Source organism: Pseudopodoces humilis, chromosome 2, assembly GCF_049639895.1.
Source record: "Pseudopodoces humilis isolate 2021_Gansu_Grassland_sample_001 chromosome 2, ASM4963989v1, whole genome shotgun sequence".
Classification (NCBI taxonomy): domain Eukaryota; kingdom Metazoa; phylum Chordata; class Aves; order Passeriformes; family Paridae; genus Pseudopodoces; species Pseudopodoces humilis.
Window position 1 is genome coordinate 70,061,085 of NC_142201.1, and position 26,147 is coordinate 70,087,231.

Genomic DNA, 26,147 nt, shown 5'->3' on the forward strand with positions numbered 1-26,147 from the left:
ACATGAAGAATTTGTTTGAAAATCATCTGTTTTCAAAATTCTTATCTTTTACTTTAAAGACTAGTTATAATGTTTACAAGTAACACTGTCTCTTAACTTGTCCAAATAAGATCAGTTAAAGAACACAATAAAGAATCTATTTTCATATCTCTGCGTCTTTTAAAGATTGTGAAGCAATGCAAATCATACATACAGATTTTTGATATCAGTGTTCTTTATTATCACCCACATCTCTTTCCCTCAGTCCCTTTCTGGGGAGGCAAGAAAAGGGTATAGAGTAAATAGTTTCAAATGATTTTGCTATAAGCAGCTCAAATTCATGAATAGTTTATAAATAAAAATGAAATATTTTTCTTTAAGTAATTCAAAGACCATATGGTACGTGTCTAGAATCACCTAAGTGGTTAATTGCATGTTAAATTCCTTTCCTCTTCCTTAGTGTAAACAACTGCAAAAACATTTGCATTCCCTGCCTTGCTAGATTTATTTGCCATTTTATAATAAAAACACGGAAGTGTTATAAATTGAAATCTTAATCTCTTTCTTGACTCACTTTCTGAAATGTCAACTGTGTCTCTGGTTTGGTTTACTTTGTGTTTTCTCCATTTCTAACACAGAAATGCACAGCACTGGAAAACTGAAGAGTACTGATATTAAGTGAGTTAGAGGCGCAGCATGAGATGAGGTTTCTTGAAATTAGTTTTCTATTATTCTAATCAAGATTAGAAACTGCAGGAAAGAAAGTGATTCTTTATTGCATTTTATTATTATTATGAAACTCCAGAAGAATGATGATGTAATTCTACAAAACTTAGAGGGGTTGAGGTCAAAAATCCAGAATGTAAGTTGACCGAGCAAGCTGCTGCATACCTATGGAGAGAGTTGTTCCTACAGTCAAGGAGTGCTCCAGCTTTTCCCCAGAGGTAGCTACTGGCACAAACAGTTTGCAAACTCTGATACTTACCAAACCATTTGTTTGAGTGAGAATGAGTCAAGGACATCTTCAAAGCACTGGCCAAAGTGTGCTTGTCTGCGTGGCAGAGCAGTGTTGTCCTGGATTTCCACTGGCACTGATAAACCTTGGTCTCAGCAGAGGGAAATATCCTGTGCTGATTCCCATGCTAATCTCCCTTATCTCCTGGCTCCAAGGAGCCAGAGCCTGCAGCTTCCCCTTGACTCTCAGGAGTTTTCCACCCCTGCTGATAGCTAAATTCAAGGGCATTAGGAGCAATAGTATCAAGTTAGTGCTAGACACAAGGGGTTCTCTACCCATTGGCCCTAAAGGAGATAAGTTGGCTGCTCCTTTGGTGGGTTCTCTGCCAGAATGAGATTTTAGTTAAGAAGGGAGAGGGCCCCAGATATCACAACTTGCTCATTGACTTTATTACTGTAGCACACATTTTGTAATTATAAGTCTTAAATGACAAAAGTACTTCCCACTTAGTATTGGGTCTTTTCAGGTTCTCACTTGTGTTTTTTGTCTTAAGATGCAAAGCAATATGGACATAAATATACTTTAAAGTATCTAAAGTCACAGCAGAAACTGTTGGAAGAATGTTTTGAAAAGTCCAAGCAATATTCAAGAATTTCTGTAGGATTTCTTTTAAAAAGATGTAGTAGATTTTGTAGCACTGACTCTTGATGATCTTAGAGGAGTTCCCTGGAACAATGTTTACCTACATTCAAGCAAAATCTAGCTTAGTCTATATTAAGCTACCTACAGATTTTCTTTCAATTTAGTCTTTTTATCATCATGTATAAATTTTTGTATCAGATTATTTTTGTGGCAATATTAACAGTTGTAAATTTAAAATTCAAATAATTGAATCCTAAACTAATGTAGCCTGCAAAATAGTTTCATTTAACTGATCCTACGACATGGTTAAAATGAATGAAGGGACTTAACTTTTTAATAGAGGATGGAAGGTATAGTAGATTATTCAGATTTCTCCTAAAGCAGTAATCCTATCCTCTCAAGAGATAATAGGATAAATATTTCTGTCCTCTACTATAAAGGAAGGCCTATGTGACTAGTTCGGGCAAGACACAGTTTAAGGTAGCTAAAGTAAAATGAACTGAATCTTACCCTAAGAATGTACTCTACAAGGACATTAAAAAAAAATCCTGATAGGGTGTGAGAATCCTAAAATACTGGTAAGGTATTTTTGTTTTCAGATGATGGGGTGGAAAGCCATTACACATGGAATTTTGGAAATGCTTCAGACATGGTTATAAGCAAAGATTGATAATGTTGGTGGGAAAAAAAGCCTGTTTAATAACAGCAGTGGATCAGTCACACACCTTTATTGCAGTCTGTTGTGCTGAATGAAAAGCAGGCATGAACATGACCTGTGGATGGCATATTATCATAACCCATGGGCTATGCTGTAAAATGCAGTGTTTTATAAACTTCTGGAATGGGTTCATGGAACTTTTTGAAGTAAGCGATTACTCAGAGTTTCATAAACTTTTTAGCTGCTTACCGAAAATATAACATTTAATAAGTAGACTGACCTAGTTCTACATGTCTAGCCTTTACCCTGTCCAAAAGGGAATTTGATACTTCTCTTTTTTTTTTTAATGAAGAAATGACTCCTTGTTGGAAATAACACAAAAAATCAAGTCATCTTATAGCTGAATTTATTAAAATGGAGAAACGGACTTTTATGCTACAGGTTAATCATTTAGTTTTAAATACATTTACAGTGATGGGGGTATCTTTTTGTTCATCATTGAACTTTTTAATGGAGCTGTAGCCTATATATTCTTGTGCTTTTTAACATTTTATTGCCTAGGTCGTAGTCTCGTCTGTATGAAGTAGGAGGAGAGGAAGAGTGTTTTTTATGTGGGCAGGTAGCTCCTTGTGAATTAGGGTAGAGGATGGGTGTTTTACTGTTTAAATATGTTTTTATAGGTAGCTGAGTCCAGTCTTGAAAAATGAATTGTTAGGACAGCATAGAATCAATAAATGTACTTGAATAATGTAATGAGTTCTGGGTAATATTGAAGATTGGGAATTCCTGATCAGGAGCTTTGTGTGAGGACTGGGACAAAAGTAGTGACAGGAAATGATGACATGCTAGAGTTATTCAGGCTCTAGAGTGGGGAAAAACTGTACGGATTAAAAAAAAAATAAATTAAATATAGGCTTCAAATTTCAGTAGGGAGCAGCACTGTTTGTTATTGGTTTTCCTTTACTGCTATTTCCAATGGGAAATCAATCTTAGTTTGAGTTTGACTCATCCTCCATTTCTGTTTCTTGTTTTAGATACTGTCCTGTTCCAAATGAATTTTTGAGATTTCCACTTCATCATATTTGCAAGCCTCCCTAGATGCAGGGAGGGAGATGAGCAGTGTCATTCCCTGTTCTTTCTGTATCCATTCCTTTTCTGAGAGGAAGCAATGTGAAATTTGTTAGTAAAGCTTAGTAGCAAAGACGAGGTCAGACAAAATTGAGGATACTGAGCCTTGTTTTAGGTGCAGACTTTGAAATCAAGCTTTTGGTCTTGGACAGATTGCTGAGTTGTTCCTTTCTCTTTGCTTAATTGTGATACAGAGTTTCAACAAACCAAATAAATGGAATAGTTGATCAACCTGGAAGTGCAGATGAGCTGGTTTAGGTGCAGACCATTAAATGCCAATAGCTTTTGAGTGAACAACGTTATCTGAGCTTTCAAGGAAGACATACTATCTTAGTTACAGCTTATATGATTATCAAAGTAATTATTTTCTGATGGGAGAGGTAGAAATATCCTTCACAATGCCAAACACCTGGAAATTATTTTTGTTTGTAGCCTAAAAGCTATTTCTGAGTATGTGAAACCAATTCATCAGTAAAATTTTCCACATTTCAGAGACAGAGAGTAGAAACTTCTAATCATAACTTAAAAAACTTAATATAAAAGAAACTGATATTTTTTCTGCTTAGTCTTCTAAAAATGTAGTCTCTCTGCTCTGTTTCTGTTTAGTTTAATGATTTTGGTTATAATTAAGGGACTAGTTAGAAAAACTATAGATACAAAGTATAAACATGGCAAGCAAAATACCTTTCAAAGCAATGTGGACACTCTGTGTCCAAGCTGGATGTTGTAACATGCTTGCATTACAATGAGACACAGTACAGTGCTTTACCTTAAAAAAAGAGAAAAAAAAGGTTAATAATTTTTAAGAATTTGTACCCTGCATCATGATAGGAAAATTGAAGACTGGAATTTTTTTTTTCATCTCATTTAACCTTGCTACTCCTACTTTAGTCATGTAGGTCACCCGTACAGGCTCAATTGCTCACCCATGGCACATTCCATTTGTTTTGGGCACCTGTCTTAGGATGGAGGTAGCCATCTTGTAAAAAGGAGCTTTTGAATGGCTGAACTACAGCTAACTTTGAAAACTTTATTTGTAGGTATTGCTACGAAAAGGTAGCATAGCCAGCCACTTGTTTCTCATCAGCTGTTCAATGTAATGTTGGCTGAGGCACCATTGGCTACCTTTTCTTTTAAGGAAAAAAAGACTAACTAAAAGACATACTTTTTTTACCCTTTCAGCTGGTCATTTTTTTTAGAATACACATCTGTTTGGGTAATGGAGATTAAGATAATAATCTTAAGCACTTTCTTGAATAAAGAAGTGTAGTTTATTTCAGCTGTAAAAAATGAGGAGTTTGTTAATTACAGTGTGCTAAAGAGTCACAAAGACAAATAGTTTTGGAAAATTACATATGTCCTTTCACTTTTTTGTTTGGCTTTATCAGAATTTCAGACACTGACTGTAGGATAAAAGCGAGCACCTCTCAGCCCATGGATTTAAATTTAATACATTATTTTTTATCTTTTACTTCCTCTTTGAAACTCTGTTTTTTATAGTACCTGCAAAAATCATGATAACAGACATATCACGAGAATGTTAAGAGTTTTGACTTTGGATAGGACAAATAAGTTAGGGTACTTGTTTTCTCTCTGGAGTTTCCTCAGTGCCAACAGAGCAAAGGAAGTTTCATATTCCTTCCTTTATACAGTCATCCATTCTCATTTCAAGAACTATGCCTGAATCTGTTGGGAAACAGCATTTCATTCTGGACGTACTAGCCTTTACACATCACACTGGAGAGGTGATGAAATCTTCATGCTTGGGGACTTTAGACAGAGCCCTGATAAATCTCTTCAAAGCTCCCTTTGCTTTGAGTGAGGGTTGGACCAGATGACTTTTGGAGGTCTGTCACAATTTAAATTATTCTGTTGCAGTCAGGGAAATACTAAGAAAAAGGTATTTTGATTTTGGAGAAGTTAAGGCTGATAGTTCTGATTTTCTTTGCTAGGAAAACATAAGGAAACAGTCAATACTAAACAGCATTAAAACATAAGTCTATCATCACTTGAATGAGTCACTATGTGAAGTAACAATACATAAATGAATAGCAATATAATTGTGGATTATAATCTGCTATATATATATATACACATTTAAAAATGTTCAGACAAGTCTGTGAATTATAGCTTTGTGTGTGGATGGAATTTGTGCACCTCTAAGATTGTTGCCATGTGGAATGCTGTATTTTTTTTATAGCATTAAACACAAGTCACTATTACCATTTTGTTTCTGACAAAAGTTATAAATTGGACTTTTCCGAGTGGGATACTGCACCTACCCACATGGAAGATTATAAAATGTTGTGTTACTATTAACAAGGTAATTGTGGGTTTTGTTCACAACCAGTAGAACTACAACAGTAGAACTACTCATATCAAATATGAGTAATTTATTTTACTACTTGATTTTCTCCCCTTCTGACCCTATTTATATACAGTTTCAATCTTGATGATCAGCATATTGTATATACAGCATTTTGATTGAAAAATACTTCTTCCCATAAAGGATTGTTCATTCTGGGATTTATTTCTGGTGGCTATTTTTTTGTTGTTTGTCATTAATAGTATCAGATTTCTTCCACCATACATAAGAAAATGTTGAACAATATAGAGAATTTAGGAGATAACGTGGGGTTTGGTTATTTTTTTCTCTCTTACAGGCCTGGCAGCTGCGATTCAGTCACCTCGTGGGCTATGGTGCCAAATACTACTCCTACCTCATGTCCAGGGCTGTTGCCTCTATGGTGTGGAAACAGTGTTTTGCTCAGAACCCATTTGATAGGTAAAAACACAGAAATGTTAAATAGGATGAAATGCTAGTTGCTTCTGGAAAACACAAAACAAATTAGGTTGGTGGGCTTCTTTGATGCAAATTAGTTTTTAGCATTTTTCTTGATTTTAAGAGGACGACAAAGCAGGGAATCACCACAGATATATATATATATGTGTATGTATGTATGTATATATTTATATATACACACTTTGGGATATGTTCATTGGTGCAAAAAAATTGTGTCAATGTTTTAAAATGCAGGTGTGTCAGTTGGGAGGCACTGAAATCCCTATTTAGATGTAATTAGAGAGCTTGAAATTAATAGATGCCTAATTGCTTGTAATTTTCTATTGAAATCAAAGCAACTGTGGATATTAAACAAGCTTCATGTCACCAACTTCAAAGCTCACTATAGTTATGCTACTCATTTTGCTTTGTGAAATTAAAAAGCAAATTGTGAGGTCACAAACTGTAAGCATTCCTATACCTTTGCTGAATGTTCAGGACATTGTAACAGAGCAACTTTTTCCCTTTGGCACAATGAAGCCTGAAATGTTGTTTGCAAAGTAACATCTATAAGCACCAACACACGCTCATAATTATTACATTTGTCTAGTTCAGTTCCTCATAGTGGGATTTTAAATGTAATTTGAATCTGAGGAGTCAACATGGCATCAGTCATTGTTTCAGGGTGGAAAATTTCATTTGGTCTCTGTCTGAGTTCTGTAGAGATCCTAGAAGCAAACCTGAGTTGAAGGCAGGACAGGTTGTGTTTGCAGATGGCTCTAACACCTGTGTTTCTCCAGGGCAATGGGGGAGCGCTATCGTAGAGAGATGCTGGCACACGGCGGTGCAAAGGAGCCCATGCTGATGGTGCAAGGTAGGAAATAAATTATAACTGTTTTATTCTCCTGCAAAAGGAAGAAATTTCAACTTAGCTGCGTGGTCTTTTTAGTTTAATTATGATGTTCACTGCGTTTATGAAAGAAAAATTTAAGTGACTGGTCATCACCTTTGTATCATGGTCAGTAGAACTCCTTGTGGTACGTGGAGTACACACTTCAGCTGGGCTGAAGTGTTGGAAAGGTTTGTATTACAAAGCTGTCTAAAGAATTCAGAATAAACTTGAAGGAAGGTAGATTACATAATTTCTTGGATACAATAAAGTAGTAACTTTTCCATAAATGGAATTTATTATATCTCTGGTTACTTACTTTGTATAGGAGAAATTGAACTTGTTTTGGCCATATCATTTCAGTGTCATCAAAATGTCTTTGGCTGTATCAGTACTTCAGGTGTACATTTTCATGTAATACAGTTCTGACAACTGTAATAAAGAAATGTAGTTCATTATTCATATCACTACCATATTTGCCTTTTGAACCTGGAAAATAAAATTAATTTAAATCTAATTAATTTAAATTAAAACTTAAAAATTATTCATATCCATAACAAAAATACTCTGTGTGTTCATACCTTAAAAAACAATGCCAGGAGAATTAAACAAGTTTGAAAGCTGCTAACTTCAGCTCAGATCTGTGAAATCAGGGTAAAGACTTTTCTGTATAATGTTGCAGAATTCAAACCAAACATTATTTTTGCTGTTCCTAAGATGAGCACTTGCTAAGTCCTAGCACATCTTTCATTTTTTCTCTGAAATTCTTAGTATTAAGAATGAATATGAATTCACTGGTCTCTGTCACTCAGTTTTAGCAGACTGGAACTTGTGGGACTTTTTCTACAGATAAGGAAGACAGTGGTAACGTGTCTGTATTTCATCATGAGATTGGCACAGTTTCACGACCGGAACGTTTCAGTTCTTTGACCTATCTGTTTATATTTGAGGCCATGACCTCTTCTCTCCTTAGACTCATCATGTATTAAGCAGCTACATATTCCTTAGGTTGTCTATTTACATTTCTGATCTACAGGTTTACTTTTCATTCAATATGACTTCCTGAACTTACTTTTCTGTACTGTTCTTGAAGAGTTTGTGTTTGTTACCTTGAAAAACTGTAGCCCAGAACTGTGGATTAAGAAGTTGCAAGACAGGAATGTGCATCTTTACAAGCATGTCCAATTTTTACACTGTAAGTCATATGGTGGAGAAGGAAAACTGTTTTTAAACAACAAATGTGGTTATGATCTCTTTCTGGGATAAATTCTTTATTTTACTAAGCATGGAATTTTCCTGCAATGTCCTGGAAACTATGTTGAAGTTGCTGGCAGTGTGCTTCCTTGAATCAAGTACTATTTGAATGAAGTTTCAAAATTAATCTGTGGATGGTCCTACGGAAAATCTATGGAAGTAAAACTGGCTTTCCCCCTTGCATGTGATAGGTTCTTACTGGAGACAGTGTCAAAGGGCTCACTGAAGTCCAAGGAGGTGATGTGCACTGCTCTCCCCTTTTGTGCCAGGCCAGTTATTTCATCATCTAAGGTTATCAGTTATTTAAGCATGACATGCCTTTGGTGAATCCATGGTGAGTATTCCTGATTATTTTACTGTTCATGAGTCTAAAAACAGTTTACAGGATTAGCTGGTCCAACACTTTCCTAGGGTCTGAGGTGAAACTGACCAGCCTCAGTTCCTTGGGTTCTGCTGCTTGCTCTTCCTGAAGATAGACATGACTTTTGCTTTTTTCCAGTCTTTTGGGACCTCTCCTATTTTAATAGAGAGCTGCCTAGCAATGCCATCTGCCAGCTCCCTTAGCACTCAGGGGTGCATCCTGCCAGGGCTTCTGGGCATGTTTATTCCCAGTTTTCTTAAGTGTACCATGATCTATCTGATCCTCTTCCATCAAAGATACACCTTCCTTGCTTCAAATTATCTCCCTGGTCACTTTTCTATTCTGAATTTCACTTTTACACTCTTTATACAGAAATCCTGATATTCAAGATTATAAAAAATAACCAGTGTTCATCAGCAGATTCTTTGTGTGTATCCCGATGTTCATATGTACACAGTAAAAGTAGTTAAGTAAAAAACTTAACATGCTTGAACGACTCCCTGAAGAATGAAATTAGGGTGACTCAGGTGTTTTGACAAGACAATAACTTGATTGCTGATTGATTGGGATTATTGCAAGCTAAATCATAGAACACACCTGATGAAAAAAGTTATATATATACTTGATTGGTCTTTATTCCAAAAAAAGAGAATTTATAGAGAAAAGTAGGAACAATTCAATTTGTTTAGGTTCAGTGAGCTTCTGATTTCTCTTGCTGCTTTTTTTCATTACCAATATTCCAACTACTTGATTTCTGTCTCTTGTTGGTTTCCATCAATTGCAAGACTGTACTCCCACAGCAAATAACAAAACATATCTGATTAAAGACAGATCCCACCAAACTTTAAAGCTTGTTGATTTTACTCCTCTTCAGAAAAACAGTCCAGATTCTGTGCTCACTAGTGCCCTATTTCAAAAACTTCTTTAGGTTGTTATTTCAGGTGTTTTTTTTATGTGGGCTTGCACATGTCTGGCTTTCGGATGCACATCTGCAGCCTCACCCTTGAAGTGCTTCCATACCTCATTACGAAGTTAGCCATGTTCATTGGCTTTTTGATAGCAGGTTATTTCATGAGCACATTTCACTTATGCAGTTTCTTTGTTACGATTTTCTTCTCAGAATCTATCTATTATTTTTCTTTTGTGTTTGGATATGACCCTAGCTTTTCATCTTTCTCCAACATGATTCCATAGATGTACTGATAAGGAAAGATAAAGGATCTGATCTGTGGAGTTAATGACAAGGTTCCTGTTTGAACTAGTCTTTAATTAGGAAACACAATATACTTTTTTGTTGTTGTTTTTGTTTGCATTTGATTTTCTTGGTATTTGTTTCCTTTAAAAAAACCAAAATTATAGAGGTTTTTTTGAAAACTTTTTAAACATTTTCTGGTGACTTTTTTTTATCTTACCACTTGATAGTCAATGAAATTCAGAAATAGTCACAAATATGGATATCAGGAGCAATTGAAAATGGATGAAAAATGTTTTGTCTGAGAGGCTTATTTTCTTTTAATTTTTCCTTAGAGAAAAAATACATTTCAAGAAGAACTTGATTCCTCTGTCATTTTCTATTGACAATATAGCTCTTGTAGATTTTCTTCTTCCTAGGACTACATGGCATTAGGGATTCCAAATTCCTTTAAAGTTATATAACCCAGGTGTCCCTTCCAGGTCCAGTTGTGTGCCGGTTGCAGGTCTGAACAAGATTCAGGTGTGCACCATTCCTCCCTCTCTCCCTTGGCACTCCCTGGCTGGAAGGAAACCCAGGTGCATAGGCAGAAAGTGAATTGCAGTGTGAAAACTACTGGGTTGGATGTTTTGGGAACTGAGAGTATATTGTGGAGTGCAATTCTCCTACAGCCTTGGTGCAGTCACATTGCCCTTGGGGCTTCTGAAGAAGTCCTTGTGCAAAATGCATGTGAAGTTGTGTTCTTGCTTTGTTGATGCCCTATTACACTGCAGTCATACTCAGCCCTGTGCCTACATGGTAACCAAACCAAATGGCTGTGTAAATAAACACCCATTTGCTCCAATGCTGTTTGAAAATTTGCTTTTCCATGCCTCAGACTGCACTTCATGGAGTAATTATAATTTGAAGAGGCTGCAAAAATCTTCAGCTAATGATTATACATCTCTTTGGAAGTGTAAGAAATATGCATAAATCCTAGAAGGTGATGTCAATGGTAACATATGTTAGCTCAAACTACATGGACCCAAAATAATTAGTGTTCCAGGGGATAGAGGCCAAATTTTGCCACAGGCTTTATCCTTCTCTCAGTTTTCAGTGATTGTAGGTTACAGCTAACCATCTCTCAAAAGGGCGTGGTTAACCACAGTGCTGTAATGTGAAAGAAACTTCAAAGCAGCAAAGATAAGCTATGCAGTTGCCTTAGGCTTGGGAGAGACTGAGCTGAAATAAGAGTTGGGCTGAACATATTAAAATACACTCCTAAATTTGAAAACTGCAACCATCAGACCTTGTGGACATGTTACTAAATCATTTAGACTGAAGTGCTGAGTACTTACAATATATCAAAGCTGATCTTGCTTTGATATATTTTAATGGGGTTTGAAGAGAGACATGACCACTCTTTAGCACATCAGTGTAGAGTAAGAGGTTAAAACACAGAAATACCATCATTGCCTGTTTCTTTTGGAGCTGTCTACTCTAAAATCTGTAGTTATTTATTTAACGAGGGCACCATCATTTCACTACAGTAGGAGTTCTTTAGCAATGACCTCAGTTACTCTTTGTCCCTTCTTTGCAAAAACGAAGTCCGCTTTTGATGTCAGTGTTGGGAAAATAGGAATGCAGTAAACCAGTAATGCAAGAAATCTGTTTTTGTTATCGAAAGCTGGAACTACTGGACAGGAGGTCATTTGACATCACCATTGCCAGAATGATTTTGGAATCTCCAACGTATTTAAAGCAAACCTGGTTTTAATAAATAAATACAATTTGTAACAAGTTTTGAGTGATATTTGGTAAGACTGTATTCAGCTGCAATAAAATACATCCAAGTATACTGTAGTTAATTACATTTCTCTTACTCATTTTGTAATATCCAGGGTTGGAATGTTTTTGTTATGATTTGCCATTTTTATGTAAGAGGGAAAATTAAATCTCCTGAAAGATAACTTCTGCCTGTCATTATACTATTGGCTCTTTTTTTTCGCAATGTATTGATAACTGGCAGAAAAATTGTTAGTGTGTCAAAGAATTGGCTGAACATGGTCCAGACTGACTATTTTTTTATGAAGTCAGAATTGGAAGGGGAGTTTTGTGTAATGGGCCTCAGAGAGTGGTGGTTATGGCCATCTTTATGTACCATCTGTGCAGCAGCATTTTAGTCATCTCTCCATAGTGATATCTGGTGAAAAAAGAATGATGGTACATGTTCCAGTGAGCTGCCATCCCTGTCACCTTCTTAAGGCACTCTCTCCTCTTCTGTGAAACTGCAGGAAAATATGAATTTAACTGGAATTTTTCCAAGGCTCTTAGGGAGCAAATATGCGTGTTCCTCAGCCAGGAACCCGAGAGTAGGAGTCTGCAGGAGGCCATGGCTCTCTGGGGAGCTCAGATCAGTAGCTGGGTATCTGCACACATCTGTTTCTCAGCCCAGCACATAGTGAGCCATTTTTCATTGTCAACTACAAGTAATTCCACCGTGATTTTTCTAACATTAGAGTAGATGACAAGTTTACCAAGTACTTGGAAATATTAATTCTGTTCTCTTTCATTTTGAAAATAGCTTGATGCAAACTTCATTTAACAGCATTTCAGTCAATCTATATATAGTGTGAGATTTGTTTTCCTTTTGTTGCTTGCTATTAATCTACTGGGCCATGGCAGTTTGTGTTGACACTTGTAACAAGTGTTTAAATTAGATTGAAATGGAATTCTATAAGGACTTAGCAAGAAAATTCTTTCTGGTTGCTCACACCAATTTACTTTGAGCTGTTCTGTTTCCTGATGGGTTTTGAATCATTGTGTTATAGTAAAAGATGATAGTCTTTTAGCAGCATGCAATTATAATTTCCACCAAAAGCAAATATTGTTGAGGATGTGAAAGAATGTAAGTTAATGTTCAGTAGGTATACTGATCAGAAAGGGTAAAACAAGGTTATATTTACGTTGGCAGATGTCAGAAAGATCACTTCAAAGAAATACGAAGATTAAATTTTACATTATTTGGCAGTTGTACTGTTGGTTTTTTGGTTGTTTTTTTTCCTGGTAGAAGTTATGCAGTAAATTTTCATGTGTAATCTTGAAAATGTTAATAACAGTGAAAAGACCAACTATATGTGATGTTAAATACAAAGAAGCATCTGAAAAGAATTTAAAGGGTATATTCTCATGCTGTCTAAAAATTTGGATTCTGTAGAGGATGGGGTGAAGTTTTTAGCTTCTCTGTTTATAGAATTACCTGACAAAGTACATGGGCATGATTCTAATACATACTCATTATGCTAATTTTCTTGTCTGTTATAGTGTAGCCAAGTGCTACAGCTAACAGACGCAGTAATTTAAATTCTTAAGAAAAGGTAAGTCTAATACTCTAAAAAAAAGCAAAACTAAAATGTGGTATATTGAAAATGCTTTTGTTTATGTTTTGTGCCTTGTCAAAAATTTCAGATATAGCTGTACTTTAAGTATTAAATTAAATGGTTCTAAGGTGTGTAATGCTTTGAGATTTTTTTTTTTTCCTGGCTTGATCAGAACTAGAACTTAGCAGATAAAGATTTAAGTACCTGCTTAATCACTAATTTATTTCAGTCATTTAAGAGTGATTGAGTCTGCAGTTAAGTTGCTTTGAAGCAGTTATAATTCCCTCTTTAGAAAGGTCATGATGACAAAAATCAATTAACAGTCTTGAAACCTGTCAACTTTGTGAAAATGTGTAACAGGTGTCTTGAAGAAATTTAATAATCTCTATACACTATAATTGCATATATTTTTTCTTGACAAAGAAATCTGATAGCTGTTTCTGTTGTATAGTGGCATTAAAAGTTAGTTATCAGTAAATGTTACCACTGACGAAACTGTCAAGGTCACAGCATCCTGATGAAGATTCTCTTGTCTTGCTTTTTTGTAGGTATGCTTCAGAAATCCCCTTCAGTTGAAGATTTTGTGGACGCCCTTGTTTCAGACTTAGACCATGACTTTGAAACATTTATCATGGACTCATAACAACAGGACTGAATTATTTTATGGAAGATTGCATATGTTTTCATAATTGTGGATAAAATATTGTTGTGACTGGTTTCGCTTTTTGGTGAACGCTTTTAGAGTTTGACTGTTCATGTTGGTGGAACAGTAATAAATACTTTCATTGGATCACCTGGTTTCATTTATGAAGATGACTGTTTTCCATTGCATGCGAGCTTAAACATGGAATTTGAGAGAACAAATCCTCTAGCGTGTACTGTTAGAAAATTTGATCTTGTTGGAAGAGAGTAAATGGAAATTGAACTCATCTTCAGGGTGACTGTTAGGGTATGAAAGGTCTTTCGGTACATGCACTGATTCACTTTTAGGATTTACCTCGTGATGTTATGGCCCAGAACCGTTCACACAGGTCTTTCTCAGGTGCTCATGGATTTTCTTTAACTTTGTTTAACCATGTTTCTTGTAGGAGTCCTGTATTGGGGAAGAGCAAATTGTTTGAAACAAAGGGAAAAATGAAAGGGAAGAAAGAAGTGAAAAACTAGGAGCTGTTGAGCTTTGAGATAGGGAAGAGAAAGATGGGAGAAGTAAACCTGTAGTCCTGCTGGTCTGTAATGGAGAATTTTGGGTGAGGAGGAAAGAGATATGTTGCAACACATAAGAGAGACAAAGGAGTAAAATGGGTACCCTACAGATGATCTGGTCACTGCAAGTTTGTTCACACGGAGTTTCCTTTTAATGATGAGTGGATGAGTTTGGGGAACTGTTTATAAAGTACAAGAGGGCGGGTTTTGGAGGGGAAAGAAAAGAATTCAAAATAAATATGTTTTTCCAGGGTAGACTGGAACACTTTGGTAAGGTTGTGCATTATATAGTGGATGATGAACAAAGGGAATGTTATCAGTAGGTTTTTCTTTTTCCCTCTAAGTAAATTAGGAAATAGTATTTGAGGGTGTTTTGGGGGAAATAAAAGAAAACTGGTGATTTTTTCTGTAGGAATGGCCTTGTTTAGGGGTCTTCTGTAGGTTGTTAGGTATTGTAATTATTCTGCTCAGCAGAAATGCAGTGAAAGAAGCAAGAGAGGAAGAGAACGAAAGCTGAGAGATGAGGGCAAATAACTGAGAGAGAAGCAAGTAAAGGTAAAAGAACCCAGTCAGAAAAAGTGGATGTTTGGGAAGGGATAAACAAGAGTGAGAGCTGATTGGATTATTTGCCCTCTTTTTAGCAGAATCTGTGCAAAAGGATATTGTTTGATATTTTTACCCTATTTTTTTCACTACCTGTTTTTGCAAGGTGGAGGTTGCTTTGTGTGAGTAGTGCTGTCATTCTGGTAGAGGTGGGTTTAGACATTTTTAGATGCTTTGATTAAACCATAGTGGGTGCATTTTCAGACCTGTACCACAACCAGGCTTCTGGCCTGTACTGCTGACTGGCTGCATTGTGTGTCTGCAGTTGTTCCCTGAGAGGGAAGAATGAATGGTTTTGCTTAACAAACTAGGTGGGCATTTTTCTGTAAGTAATGTAATTAAAAAACCCACAAAGTGTCATTGTAGGTGTGAGTAAAACCACATTGTGAAGATGGGAAGGCCTGTAAAGTATACAATAGCTGATGAATGTAAATTTAACAACCCATAGTGGGGTATTTAATGGAAGTGTATTTCAAAGGGAATTCAAGGGTGTTGCTAAGGGAGCCTCGAATTGTTTGTTGCCTGGGTTTTGTACTGGAACAAACTAACGATTATGTTTATCTGGAGCTGGCACACTTTGAAAGATTCATTGTGACAAAAAGAACTTAGCAAACGGAAATCCTCGGCTCTGGAAGCACTGCGGTAAAGAAAGTAAAGCATCATAATTGGCAGAATAAGCAGAGCATTTACAATTAAGAGATTGCCCCTGCATTTTAATTTGAAAGAAATTCAAGTGGTATTGGATTTGGTGTACAGATACCTCTTCAAACTATATGTAGTACTCACATTGTTTTATGGTCATGGCTGCTGTTCATTAATTCACCACCTCATTTGATCCTTCTGCAAACAACAGTCTTTTCAAGGTTTTATCAGAGTGGCATCAAACAGTATCTTCCTAATATGAAATCAGATACCAACAAAGAAAGGAAGAAAATCTTGCCTTTTTGCCAAAGGATGGTGGAGTGCAGCTTATTGCTCAGATTTATAACTTGTGGGATGTCTGACAAAGATGGGAACTGGTAAAAAAATAAATACATCTCAGAATGATGGCTTCAGGTTCTTTCATGAAGAAACTCTGTTGACTCCACTGATTTTTTTTTTTTTTTTAAATGAAATAACCTTTGAGGATTGAACAGTAGACATGATTAAGCCTCTAGGGAACATATTATACCACCACCATGAGGCTTACTAGAGAAGGGGAAATATTATTCTAAATTTTTTTTCTTTTTTTGATAGTTTCTAAAAATGCTTCCAGCTGTTCAAATGTCTGATGCTTTTTCCTTTTTTTTTTTCCTTTTCAAGAGACTTTTATTTTCCAGCAAATAATGTGTACTCTCAGTAACATGAGACCTCTCTTGTGACCAGCAGTGTAACTCTTCATAAATGTAAAAGCCACTGTAATCCTTTTCCAGCATTCCATGCTTTCCCACTGGGACTGCTGAACCAGCTATCCAAAAGTTTGGTTTATAATACTGTAACTCAGCATCATGCTTTTAATCCGAAATTTTACAATGTTTTGGATTTTAGCTGCTATGGAAAATAAGTAGTGAACATCTTCAGAAGAAATTATACCCTTATGCAATCCTGAAATAATAACACATAATTACAACACATCAGAAAAGCACAGGTGGATTACATTTGGAAGTTTGAGGTGTGAACTTTGCTGGTTTGTTTTTTTTTTTAATGTTTGATGTGATTATTTTCCTGATTCACATAAGATAGACTGAAATATTGTGTAATAATTACTTTCAGGTGACATAAATAAAGCTGGTGTTGGATGAAGTTCCCTAAACACCAAAGAAGATAACAGGAGGAAAAGGCAGCAGTTAAGAAGGCAGGGAAGAGAAGGGAAATCAGGCAGGGAAGAATTGACTGTAGATTAGAAATGAGGCATGGTAATGGGTTGATACAGAAGCAAAAAAAAACCTCAGAGTTAAAGACGTGGGCAGAGTAAGAGGGCTTTCTTTCCACAGCAGTAAGTTTAAAATGGAAATTACAGCACTGCCAGTAACAGAAAAGGCAGAGGTGTTCAAAAATGTTTCTGCTTTGTGTTCAGTGGAATGCCAGATGGAAGAATTCATATCATATGCTGATAAAAGCTTTTCTACAGATGTTAAATAGCTGCTTGTACAGCAAGTCAGAATCTAAATCAGTGTGCAAAAATGAGAAATGAATTTATGTCAAAGTAAGAGAGCTTAGTATTATAGATGACACTTAAGATGGAAATGGAGAGATGAACATAACAGCAATGTTGATGGCTCAGGAAACATGCATCTTAGTCTGTCCTAAGATTAACCTAATGATGATACAGAAGCACAAATTTGAAAGATTGAACATTGATCTGAGAACAACTGTTTAACAAGAGCTGGTAGCTGAAATTAGATAAAGGTGCACCTGATTTCTGGTTTATATGTTGACAGCAGGGACATATGAGAAGAGCTGGGGTTGACTGATCAGCAGCAGAAACGTACATCAGAACTGGACTGTTTTCTGAAAAACCTGCCCTAATTCAGATTTATTCAGAGAAGCCCTGTAGCCTCAGTTACACCAGGGCAAAGCCACCTTTTGTGATCCAGCAAGCTGTGAGTGAGGAGAGTGTCTTTGGAAGGAGGTTTTTCCACGAGGGTAGCAAGTCTGTGCTTGCTGGATAACTGTCCTGCTGGCAGCTTCCCCTTGTCTTCCATGGAGAGCTGGAAAAGCAGTGTCAGCCAAAGCACCTCCTCTGCTTGCTGTGAAGTGGGAGGAACTGTGTGTCTGCTATTTCAGATTGCTTCTGGGCAAAGTAGTGGAGATTTTATGTACCCAGAGCCAGGGATTTACTTGTGTGCTGTTGGGAACAAGTTCAAATCGGCGCTTTACCCCAGCAGGTTTGCAGTGTAGTGAAAGGGGAGTATTGCATTGAAATTAGAAAGAATTCAAGAGTTAAAGAACTTGAGAATTGAAGATGCACAATAGCAAAAGGCAAGCACACAGATTTCCCTGGGAGAAGGACCGTGGGAGAACAGCTAGCGTGCTCCAGGAGGAGAGGGAGGGAGATAAAAGATAAGGAAGTATAAATCAGAACCATCAGGGCTGTCTGTCGGCCCTTCTGATCTTCCCCGGGCTGAGATTTGTTTACTTTCAAGTCCGCTGCGGCTGCTCCTCAACAAGCTGGCACACGGAGCTGCATGGGTGTAGGAAATCATTAGGACTTCTTGTCTGGAGGAAGTATCTAAAAAATGTCTTGGAGACAAACTACTTAAACCAGAAGCAAAGTGGCGATACATATCTGACAGGATGACTGGTGGGTGCTCTGCTGCTGTGCCGATTTGAAAGCACAGAGGGGAAGGGAGTGGGAAACCTCTTGCCAGCAGCTGCCAAAGAGCCAGTAGCTTCTAAGGCAGCTTGTGAGTGTCTAAAACTTGCCATTCTGGCTGCCTTCACTCTTGATGAGAAGAAGCAGACGTCTTCAAAATGGAATATATCCTACCAGTCTAAGGATGGGGAGGAACCAGCTCTTTTATGTGCCTTCTGTTGCTCTAGTAGCTAGAGATAGAGCACAGATGGCTGGAATAGAAGTGTCAGGAACCCTGGTTTCTTAGAGCACCTCAAAGCACTGACTATTTTTTTTTTTTTTTAATGCTACAATTTTTCAGTTGTTATACATGACTGAGTTCAGGCATCATTGACAGTATCACATAGTACAACATTAAAATCGCCACAGAAGATGCTCTCAATTAATCTTCAGGACATCTTGGGTTCTATGAAGTGCCTTTTGGCCCTTGTCCCTCTGACTCCTTACGGCACTTTCACTTCACTCCTCAGACATCTCTAAATGCCCCCATCTCCACTTACAGCTGCAATGGGACATGACCTAGGGGGGTAAGGAGGAGCTGAGGGATGCTTTGGGCTGTGATAAACCCAGGGGTTGTGTCAGAGGAAAAAGCAAATGGCAGCATGGCAGGTTCTTCCCACCCTGCCCATAGCTGCTACTGCTGGTACCCATCCAGCCTGGAGTTTGTATCATGCTCAAACAGCGTTTCTCATCCACCTTCCCTGCGCTGAGGGAGAGCTTTGGGGAAATGCCCTGAATGTGGTCCACTAAGAAAGTGAAGCGTTGCCAAACTGGGCCAAGTTGGGATGGATGAGCCCCCCGCAGGCCTCAGGACAATACTCAATACTCTGCAGGCAGCAGCTCTTCATGAATAATATATCAGGTAGCTGTTTGAAGGCACTTGTCCCTTGAAAATGGTCAGAAGCCAGTGTTTGGCTGATGTTTGCAGCAGCCCTTAACTTCGTCAAGCTCTTCTGACATACAGTAGATTAGCAGGGCAATTGTTAAAAATACTCTATTTATTAATGGAACTCTTCAGAAGTAGCCCCAAGGCTCAATCATAACCTACTTTCAGTATTTAAAATACGTATGAAATAGAAAAACGTGTATAAGTTCAGAAGGGCTTGCTGATTTCACTTAGTGCACTCTCCTACCAGCCCCACTTTTATTCCTCACAAAAATGGAATCCAGTTAACTCACTTTACGTCTCCCTGCGCAGACACAAATCCTCATCCAACATACCTTTCTGTAGCTCAAATGAAGTTATTAAAGACTTGTATTATTTATACCTGTTGAGTGTTTTTCCCCAAGGTCTTTTGACAGCATCCCAGCTCGTGGGTTGCTGAGCTGCAGCATCTGCTGTGGACAGCCAGGGGCTGTGTGGAGGCGGCTGAGCGACAGCCTGGGAGCAGAGGGTGTCCTCAGCTTTGGCAGCTGATAGGGCTGGAGCCCACAAGTGCCTGCATTTATTCACATGGATTTTAGAAACAAAAAAGGCCTTAAAATCGCCTTGAATGCCTTGGCTTGCAATGCTTCTGACATACAGTTGTTCTCAGTTGTCTGCAATTCACTTCCAAGGAGAATACAGCTGTAACAAAATAATTTTATAAGACAGCCCTAGGGGAACACAAGTGATAGAGCAGCTTTTATAACATACTAAAACTTCCATAAAACTAATTATATATGTTATCAAAATGATTCATGCTAGCCAGAGTAAATCCTACTCACTACAAATGAGAGTTGAAGTGACAGTTCATTGTCTCTTAACATCTGCACAAATATATTGCCTTTTCTCTCCGTGCTGACACAGGGAGGTTGGGGAAGGAATTCCCCAAGAACTGGAGGTGCCATTGCAAGAAAGAGGCAGTGCCATTGGGGTCTGTAACCTCAGCTGATGGTGACAAGGTAAGTTCTGATCATACATGATTCCTTACCATCATAGCAAATTTTCTTCTTATCTCCTGTAAATTTAATTTGCTGTCTTGTCCTGAAGCCTGCCCAGCAAACGTGACCCTCATGCATGGAGCAGTGCCCTGTGGCTGTAGGTATTGCTCTCACTGAAACTATTTAACATTGAAGGTCTTTTGCAAAACAGTGCCGAATTGCTGGCGGTGCTTTCCCTAAGTAGGGATTTAGATAACTTGTTCTACTTAATCAAATTAGCTCTCTGTGATTTAATCTGGTGTTTAAGCCAAATTCCCAAGACAAAGTTGTTTTAATAGTCTGTTCAGTTTGTAATCTCTGTTTTCCAAGAAAACCAGCTTTTATTTATTTTTTTTTGTTTGTTTCTGACAATCTCAAATGTACATGAAAAACTGATGTAGGCTGGCTGAGTACAGGGAAATAGCTAATTTGACATTCAGTTTCTTCCCTTGTGAGGGGATACCCTTTTCCATGCCTTTCCCTTGGTCTGTCACAAGTGTCTGTCAGCTGGTCTGGCACCTGTGCCTCTCTGTCTATAGCCTGATTCATGTTGACTTACTTACTTTACGTTACTTACTGTGTCTCCAGCTTTATCTGCTTTATTTGGAAAAAAGAAGAAAAAAAAAAGAAAAAAAAAAGAACTTTTGCGAATTAAAGTGGGTAAGTAAAAGCTGCAACCCCTCCCCTTTTTAGAACTCATTCTCTGTCTGTCAGGAGCCTTTGTGCCAGCTGAGAACACTTCCGATTCCAGTCACCACACCCCACTGAAAAGGTCACTCTAGGGCAACCTCTTCAGAAGTGCAGGACTTGCTGAAGCAAACAGGACCCTTGAGCTTGGCTCTTCCTTTTCCATTATTCATCTGGGATTTAAGGCTGGAGCAGAGAGGCTGTGCACCTCTTACCAACGTCAGGACTGGGGAAGGCGACCCTCAGCTCACACTGTGCTCACCCAAAGGCCCCTCTGGTGCTCCAGCTGTAGGTAGAAGATCTATCAGTGCTCTCAGGCAGCTAAAGGACATGTGTGTGAATGCTGCATTAGCTCTGGACCTCTGGAACAGTATTTAAGGGCCAAAGTCAGCATGGGGCTGCTGTGATTGTTGAGAGGCTTTGTTAAAAGTGAGCTTCTGGATAGTTTATTTATCAAGACCTGTAAATCACAGTATGAACATGGAAATAGGAGAACTAGGAAGTTTGAGCTGGTGGTTTGGCTGACATCCTAGAATTCTGTTTTATTTCCCCATGAATGCTGGGGAAAATGATGGGGTAGATGAAAAGCTTTAGTTTTCTGCATATTGGAGTAAATTCCTTGTTGCGCCAGATCATCAAAGCCAGTTTTGGGTCTTTCCATTTGTACTGCTGCTGCTCCTTACCAACCTCCACTGACCTGAAATCAAACCTCAGTAAATCCTCCAGATAAATCTACCTTGTTTATACTGAATTAGCCTAGAGAGAAATTCCATCTGGACTCAGAGTGTTGCTCTCCAGCCCTGCAAAGCTGGTCCTGGGAGAGACAAATTCTGTCTCTGCAGCCAGCTCCTCCCACCTTTTATTTGCATTTTTCCTATTACTATACCATAAATACTACAGCCTCCTGGACACTGCTATTTGTAACAAAAAATAATACAAACAGAACACTAACAGAAAGGCAGACAAGTGTCTGGCAGGGGTGATCTGTCTGTAACTTCTCTCTTCATTATTACTGCTTTAAGCAAGTTAAATGTGAATAAACTGGCTCGAAGTGGAAGGAAGCACTGGATTCAGTATGACCACTGTTTAGAAAAGAGTAGGTGTTAATATGCCCAGAGGTCTTCTGGGGCTTGTGACATCTCTTGGCAGGGCCCGTGGCAGCCAAACTGGTATTTTCTTACTCTTCAGGAGCACTGGGGTGTTTGCCAGCAGCCTCCACATCTCACTCCACTTTCAGGATCATTATGAGTGAGGCTGCTGAATCGCCATCTCTCCTGCAGAGACTAGATGTCCACAAAAATCTGGGCATTGGTGACACTGAGGGGATGAAGTTGCTGATAATTTTCCAGGAGAGGGCTGTACCAGTGGAGTCTGGGCCTGCTCTTGCTGCTCAGCAGCACAGCCTCAGTGTCAATGTCCCAAGAGTGTTTATGCCTTCAGTGGCTTTTCCTGTTAGCCCGAGTCTTGCATGCCTCTTCTGTCTCTCCCAGAGAAAGGATGCTGAAGTGACAATAATTGGCTGGCTCAGCTGGAAGTTTACAATATTTAAATTACAGTTCCAGGTCTGAGTTCCACACTCACATCAGTGAGGTGAGATCAGCTAGAAAAGGAAGAGATAATTAAAGGGCCATTACAGCAAGCTGGTCCCAGGAGAGTCAGGATGGTCGAGGTGAAGCTGCTGCAGGCAGGCACTCAAGTCACATCCTCAGCTGCCTTGCTGAACTCAGGGATTGGGAAATGTGTTCTTAGGGGGTGGATTGAACTGAAATGTGTATGGCACAGCTGTGCTCATTCAAAAAGGAATTCAAAAAGCTCTAAAAAAGCAATTAAACCTTGCTGAGGCCTGCCAAGACAGTGTTGAGATCTTTTATTTTGACTGGAAACATGTAAATCACCTGAATACCTTACTCAGACTTACTTCACTTTCAGAAGTGTTTATAGAGAGCCCACTGTCACTGTCTTCATACAATCCCAGATGGCATGGTACAAATTTCACTCTTTTCTAGGATCTGTTTTGTACATCCTGCTTTCCATCTTGTTTTTTCTTCCCCTTTGGCACTGCTGATGAATATGTTTCACTTTCCCATGGCTTCTACTCCTCAGTGCTGCACCGAGTTGTTTGCCAGCTACGCCAGCCCTCTGTGCTGTTTGGAATCCCCCCTCCTTGTCCAGGTCAGCCTGAGACTTCTCTTTTTGCTTACTTAAAGCAGAAGAGGTGCAAAAAATTCCCTCCCAGAAGAATGCTGGAAGAGCTTGCACGTGGTATTGGTAACATTTTCACATGGTCCTGAGTCTGGACTTCCATACGCTACAAACTGATGGATTAATTGCAGACAGAAGTCTGAAGACTGAAGAATTGCATTCTTCAGCTGCTGGAGGTCCATGAGTAGTGCTAAGAAAAAGGCCCCCACATCGGTGCCAGTTTGCAGTTTCCCCCTCCATCACCTAATAAAGAGCCAAACAGACCAAGTGCAAATGCTCCTTTGTGGCCACATGTCACAGCAGGGCAGGACATTGCAGTGGTGTACATGTTTCTTGTGTAAAAGCCATTCACCCACTGGAAGATTTTGAGCAAACACCAACAAAGCACTTTGCAAATCAAAGGGAGGGTCAGGTGCCAGGATAACACAGGATTGCTCCTGCTGCAGGGACAGACAGAGGAGCTGCTCTGTGCCATGGCCGTGGCATTGCTTCTGCCTTCACTGTGGGCAGGCGAGGAGCTGCAGAGGGCCTGGATCAGCCAGAGCCCAGCCCTGATTAACAGCTGAAGGGGCTTTTGAAAGACCCCACTTTAGGGGCCTGCAGTTTCCTTTCCTCTAGAAGTGTAAAGATTGTAACAGCATGATATAAAAAGATACAATTCTATTGTTTACTGGACCTGTTCACCAGCAATAGCTGGTGAGGTTGAAGAGATGAGGGTTAGAGGTGGCAGTGGGGTGCTGCCAGCAAGCCTGCAGGCAGTATGTAGGTGTTTCCCTGCCCAAGCAATCCCTCTCAGTGCCCATGGGGACTCTTGCCTGTTTTGGCCAAAATTCAATGAGATTCTTTCTTCCACTTCTTCCATCTCGCTGTTCTTAAGTTTTTGAAGTGTTTTAAAACATTAGTGTTAAAATAATTTCTGTTGAACTGAGTATAACCAAATAACTTGGATGTGATTTGGGCTGATTTATTATTAGCAGTTCTAAGCAGGAGTCTAATTTAACTGTGTCATCCTTTCTGCTGTAACTCCTTTGCTCTTTGGTGCTGTTTTCCACCAGCCTAAGAGCACAGGAGGGAATGCCCTGCTGGGTCTCAACTAACAGGTCAGCCCAACCTGCTTTGAATCACCCATTTAGGAAACTGAGTAGAAATACCAGGTGTGCAAAGTAGATCCGATATGAAGGATTATTTGTTTTGTTATAGTATTTCATGGTAAGATTATCTCAGGGAAGAGAAAGTGACTGTTCCAGGCCAAAAAAGAGGACGGCTTTGTGTTCCCAGTCCATGTAAACCATCAGACTTCCCAACTGACCTGTCTAATCTTTTCTACAGATATTTTTTTTTGCAGCACCTGAGGGTAAGTCCTGTTATCAGAAATTTTTACATACCATCATGGATAGCTCTGGCTTGCTGCAGTGACCAGCTCCTGTCCCTAGTTTTCATGGAGGGTTCTTACAGAAAAGTCCCGATCAGGGCATGCGCTTAAAAATCACCATTTTAGGCACTTTACCATTATCTTCCATTTCAGAAGCAGATGTCCAGAGATAGGAGTCCAACCAAATAAATCCCTGGGAACATTGGCTTTGAATGTGAAATTTCTAAAAGCAAGCTTTACCTTGTGCATGTGTTACATCTTCCAAATTAATGAAATTAAACCCCCAATTCTGTTTTCTGGTGGCAGCGGGGGATCAGACAAGGCAGTTGAAGAGAATGGGAAACACAGGCTTGGAGGAAAGCAGACAAACAAGTACCTGACAATTGCAGCAGTGATAAATATGGCAGATGGGTAGGAAAGAGCCAAAGAACAGGAGGAGAGGGGATAAGAGAGAGAGAGAGACATTCCTCTCCTGAGTGGAAAGAGTCTTCAGTGTGTTACTATTTCTAACACAGGATAGGGGATGGGGAGGACAAATCCTCCTGTGTCAAGAAAAAGGGGTAAATGCAGCATGTCTTCTTCACAAAATGGATATATTATGAAGACTAAGAAGTTAAAATGCCTGGTATGCTTGAAGGGCAGGGTAGTTCTAGAGAATAGAAGAGTTTTCTTTCCTACTTGTTTTCCCATGCAGCCCAGGGTTATTTAGCTAAGCTTTTAATACACAAATGGGAATTTTGCTGAATGATTCTCCAGTAATACTTTTATGCAGTTTTTTTCCTCTTGTCTCTTTTTCTCTCCCTTTTTGTTTTCTTTTGTTTGAACTACCCATAGGCAGTGGTTCAATAGCAGACTTTTAAAGAATGGGTTGTTGGTGTGGGTTGGGGTTGATCTGGTCAAAGATGTGGTTTTTAAATTTTTTTTCCTGGCCTGGTTACTGGGCCAGAGGACAGAGCAGCAGTAACATCATGAAGCAGTAGCTGATTCCAGGGCCATCTTTTGGGTGGCATTAGGACATCTGCCTTTTTTTTCCATGAAAACATGTAATGCAAGTTAAGCAAAATCTGAATGCAGTCTTTTTTTTTTTTGTTTTGTCCAAAACCTGAGGTAATTAGGAAAATAACAGAGACTGTCAGGCATTTAAACCCTCCAGCTCTCTCAGCATGGAGTGTGACAAGGCCAAACTGAAAGCCAACTTCTCTTCCCTAAGATCGGGTAAGAACTGCAGGAGTACCCTCAGAGGAGCTGCAGCAACTGTAGACCTTTAACCAGATGAAAGCAAACATTAGAAAGCAGATCCAAGGAAGCCTTGAGACCAAAACTTTTAGTTGTTTTTGGGTCACCCCCTCAGCTAACCGATGATAATAATTTCTTTTTATTTATCTCTCTCAGCTGCTGCAGTTACAACACTGATACGTCTGCAGAAGGGGCAATATTGCATCTTTGGGGATTTTTGGGCTTCCAAGCACTTTTACAGCCTATGTCAGCACCTCTGGACTTACAGAGGGAAATCAGCTGCAAGAGGCAGCAGTGTGTGCTGGGAGTGCCAGCACTGATCCCTGTTCTTCCCTGCCTCCTGCAGCTGTTGCTGCTGCCCCCACTGCCCAGAGTCCACTCACTGCAGAAGGGCAACAAAAAGATTTCT

At 38.9% G+C, this 26,147-nt stretch overlaps 1 protein-coding gene across 1 annotated transcript in view; it reads left to right on the forward strand.

Annotated features, from left to right (window-relative positions):
- MIPEP (mitochondrial intermediate peptidase) overlaps positions 1 to 13,989 on the forward strand; it is a 66,801-nt gene extending 52,812 nt beyond the window's left edge. Inside the window, exons 17-19 of the mRNA XM_005516267.3 lie at positions 6,026 to 6,147; positions 6,945 to 7,018; positions 13,748 to 13,989. Of these exons, the coding sequence (XP_005516324.2) occupies positions 6,026 to 6,147; positions 6,945 to 7,018; positions 13,748 to 13,842 (291 nt within the window). The 3' untranslated portion in view covers positions 13,843 to 13,989. The remainder of the gene's footprint in view (positions 1 to 6,025; positions 6,148 to 6,944; positions 7,019 to 13,747) is intronic.
- The last annotated feature ends 12,158 nt before the right edge of the window (positions 13,990 to 26,147 follow it).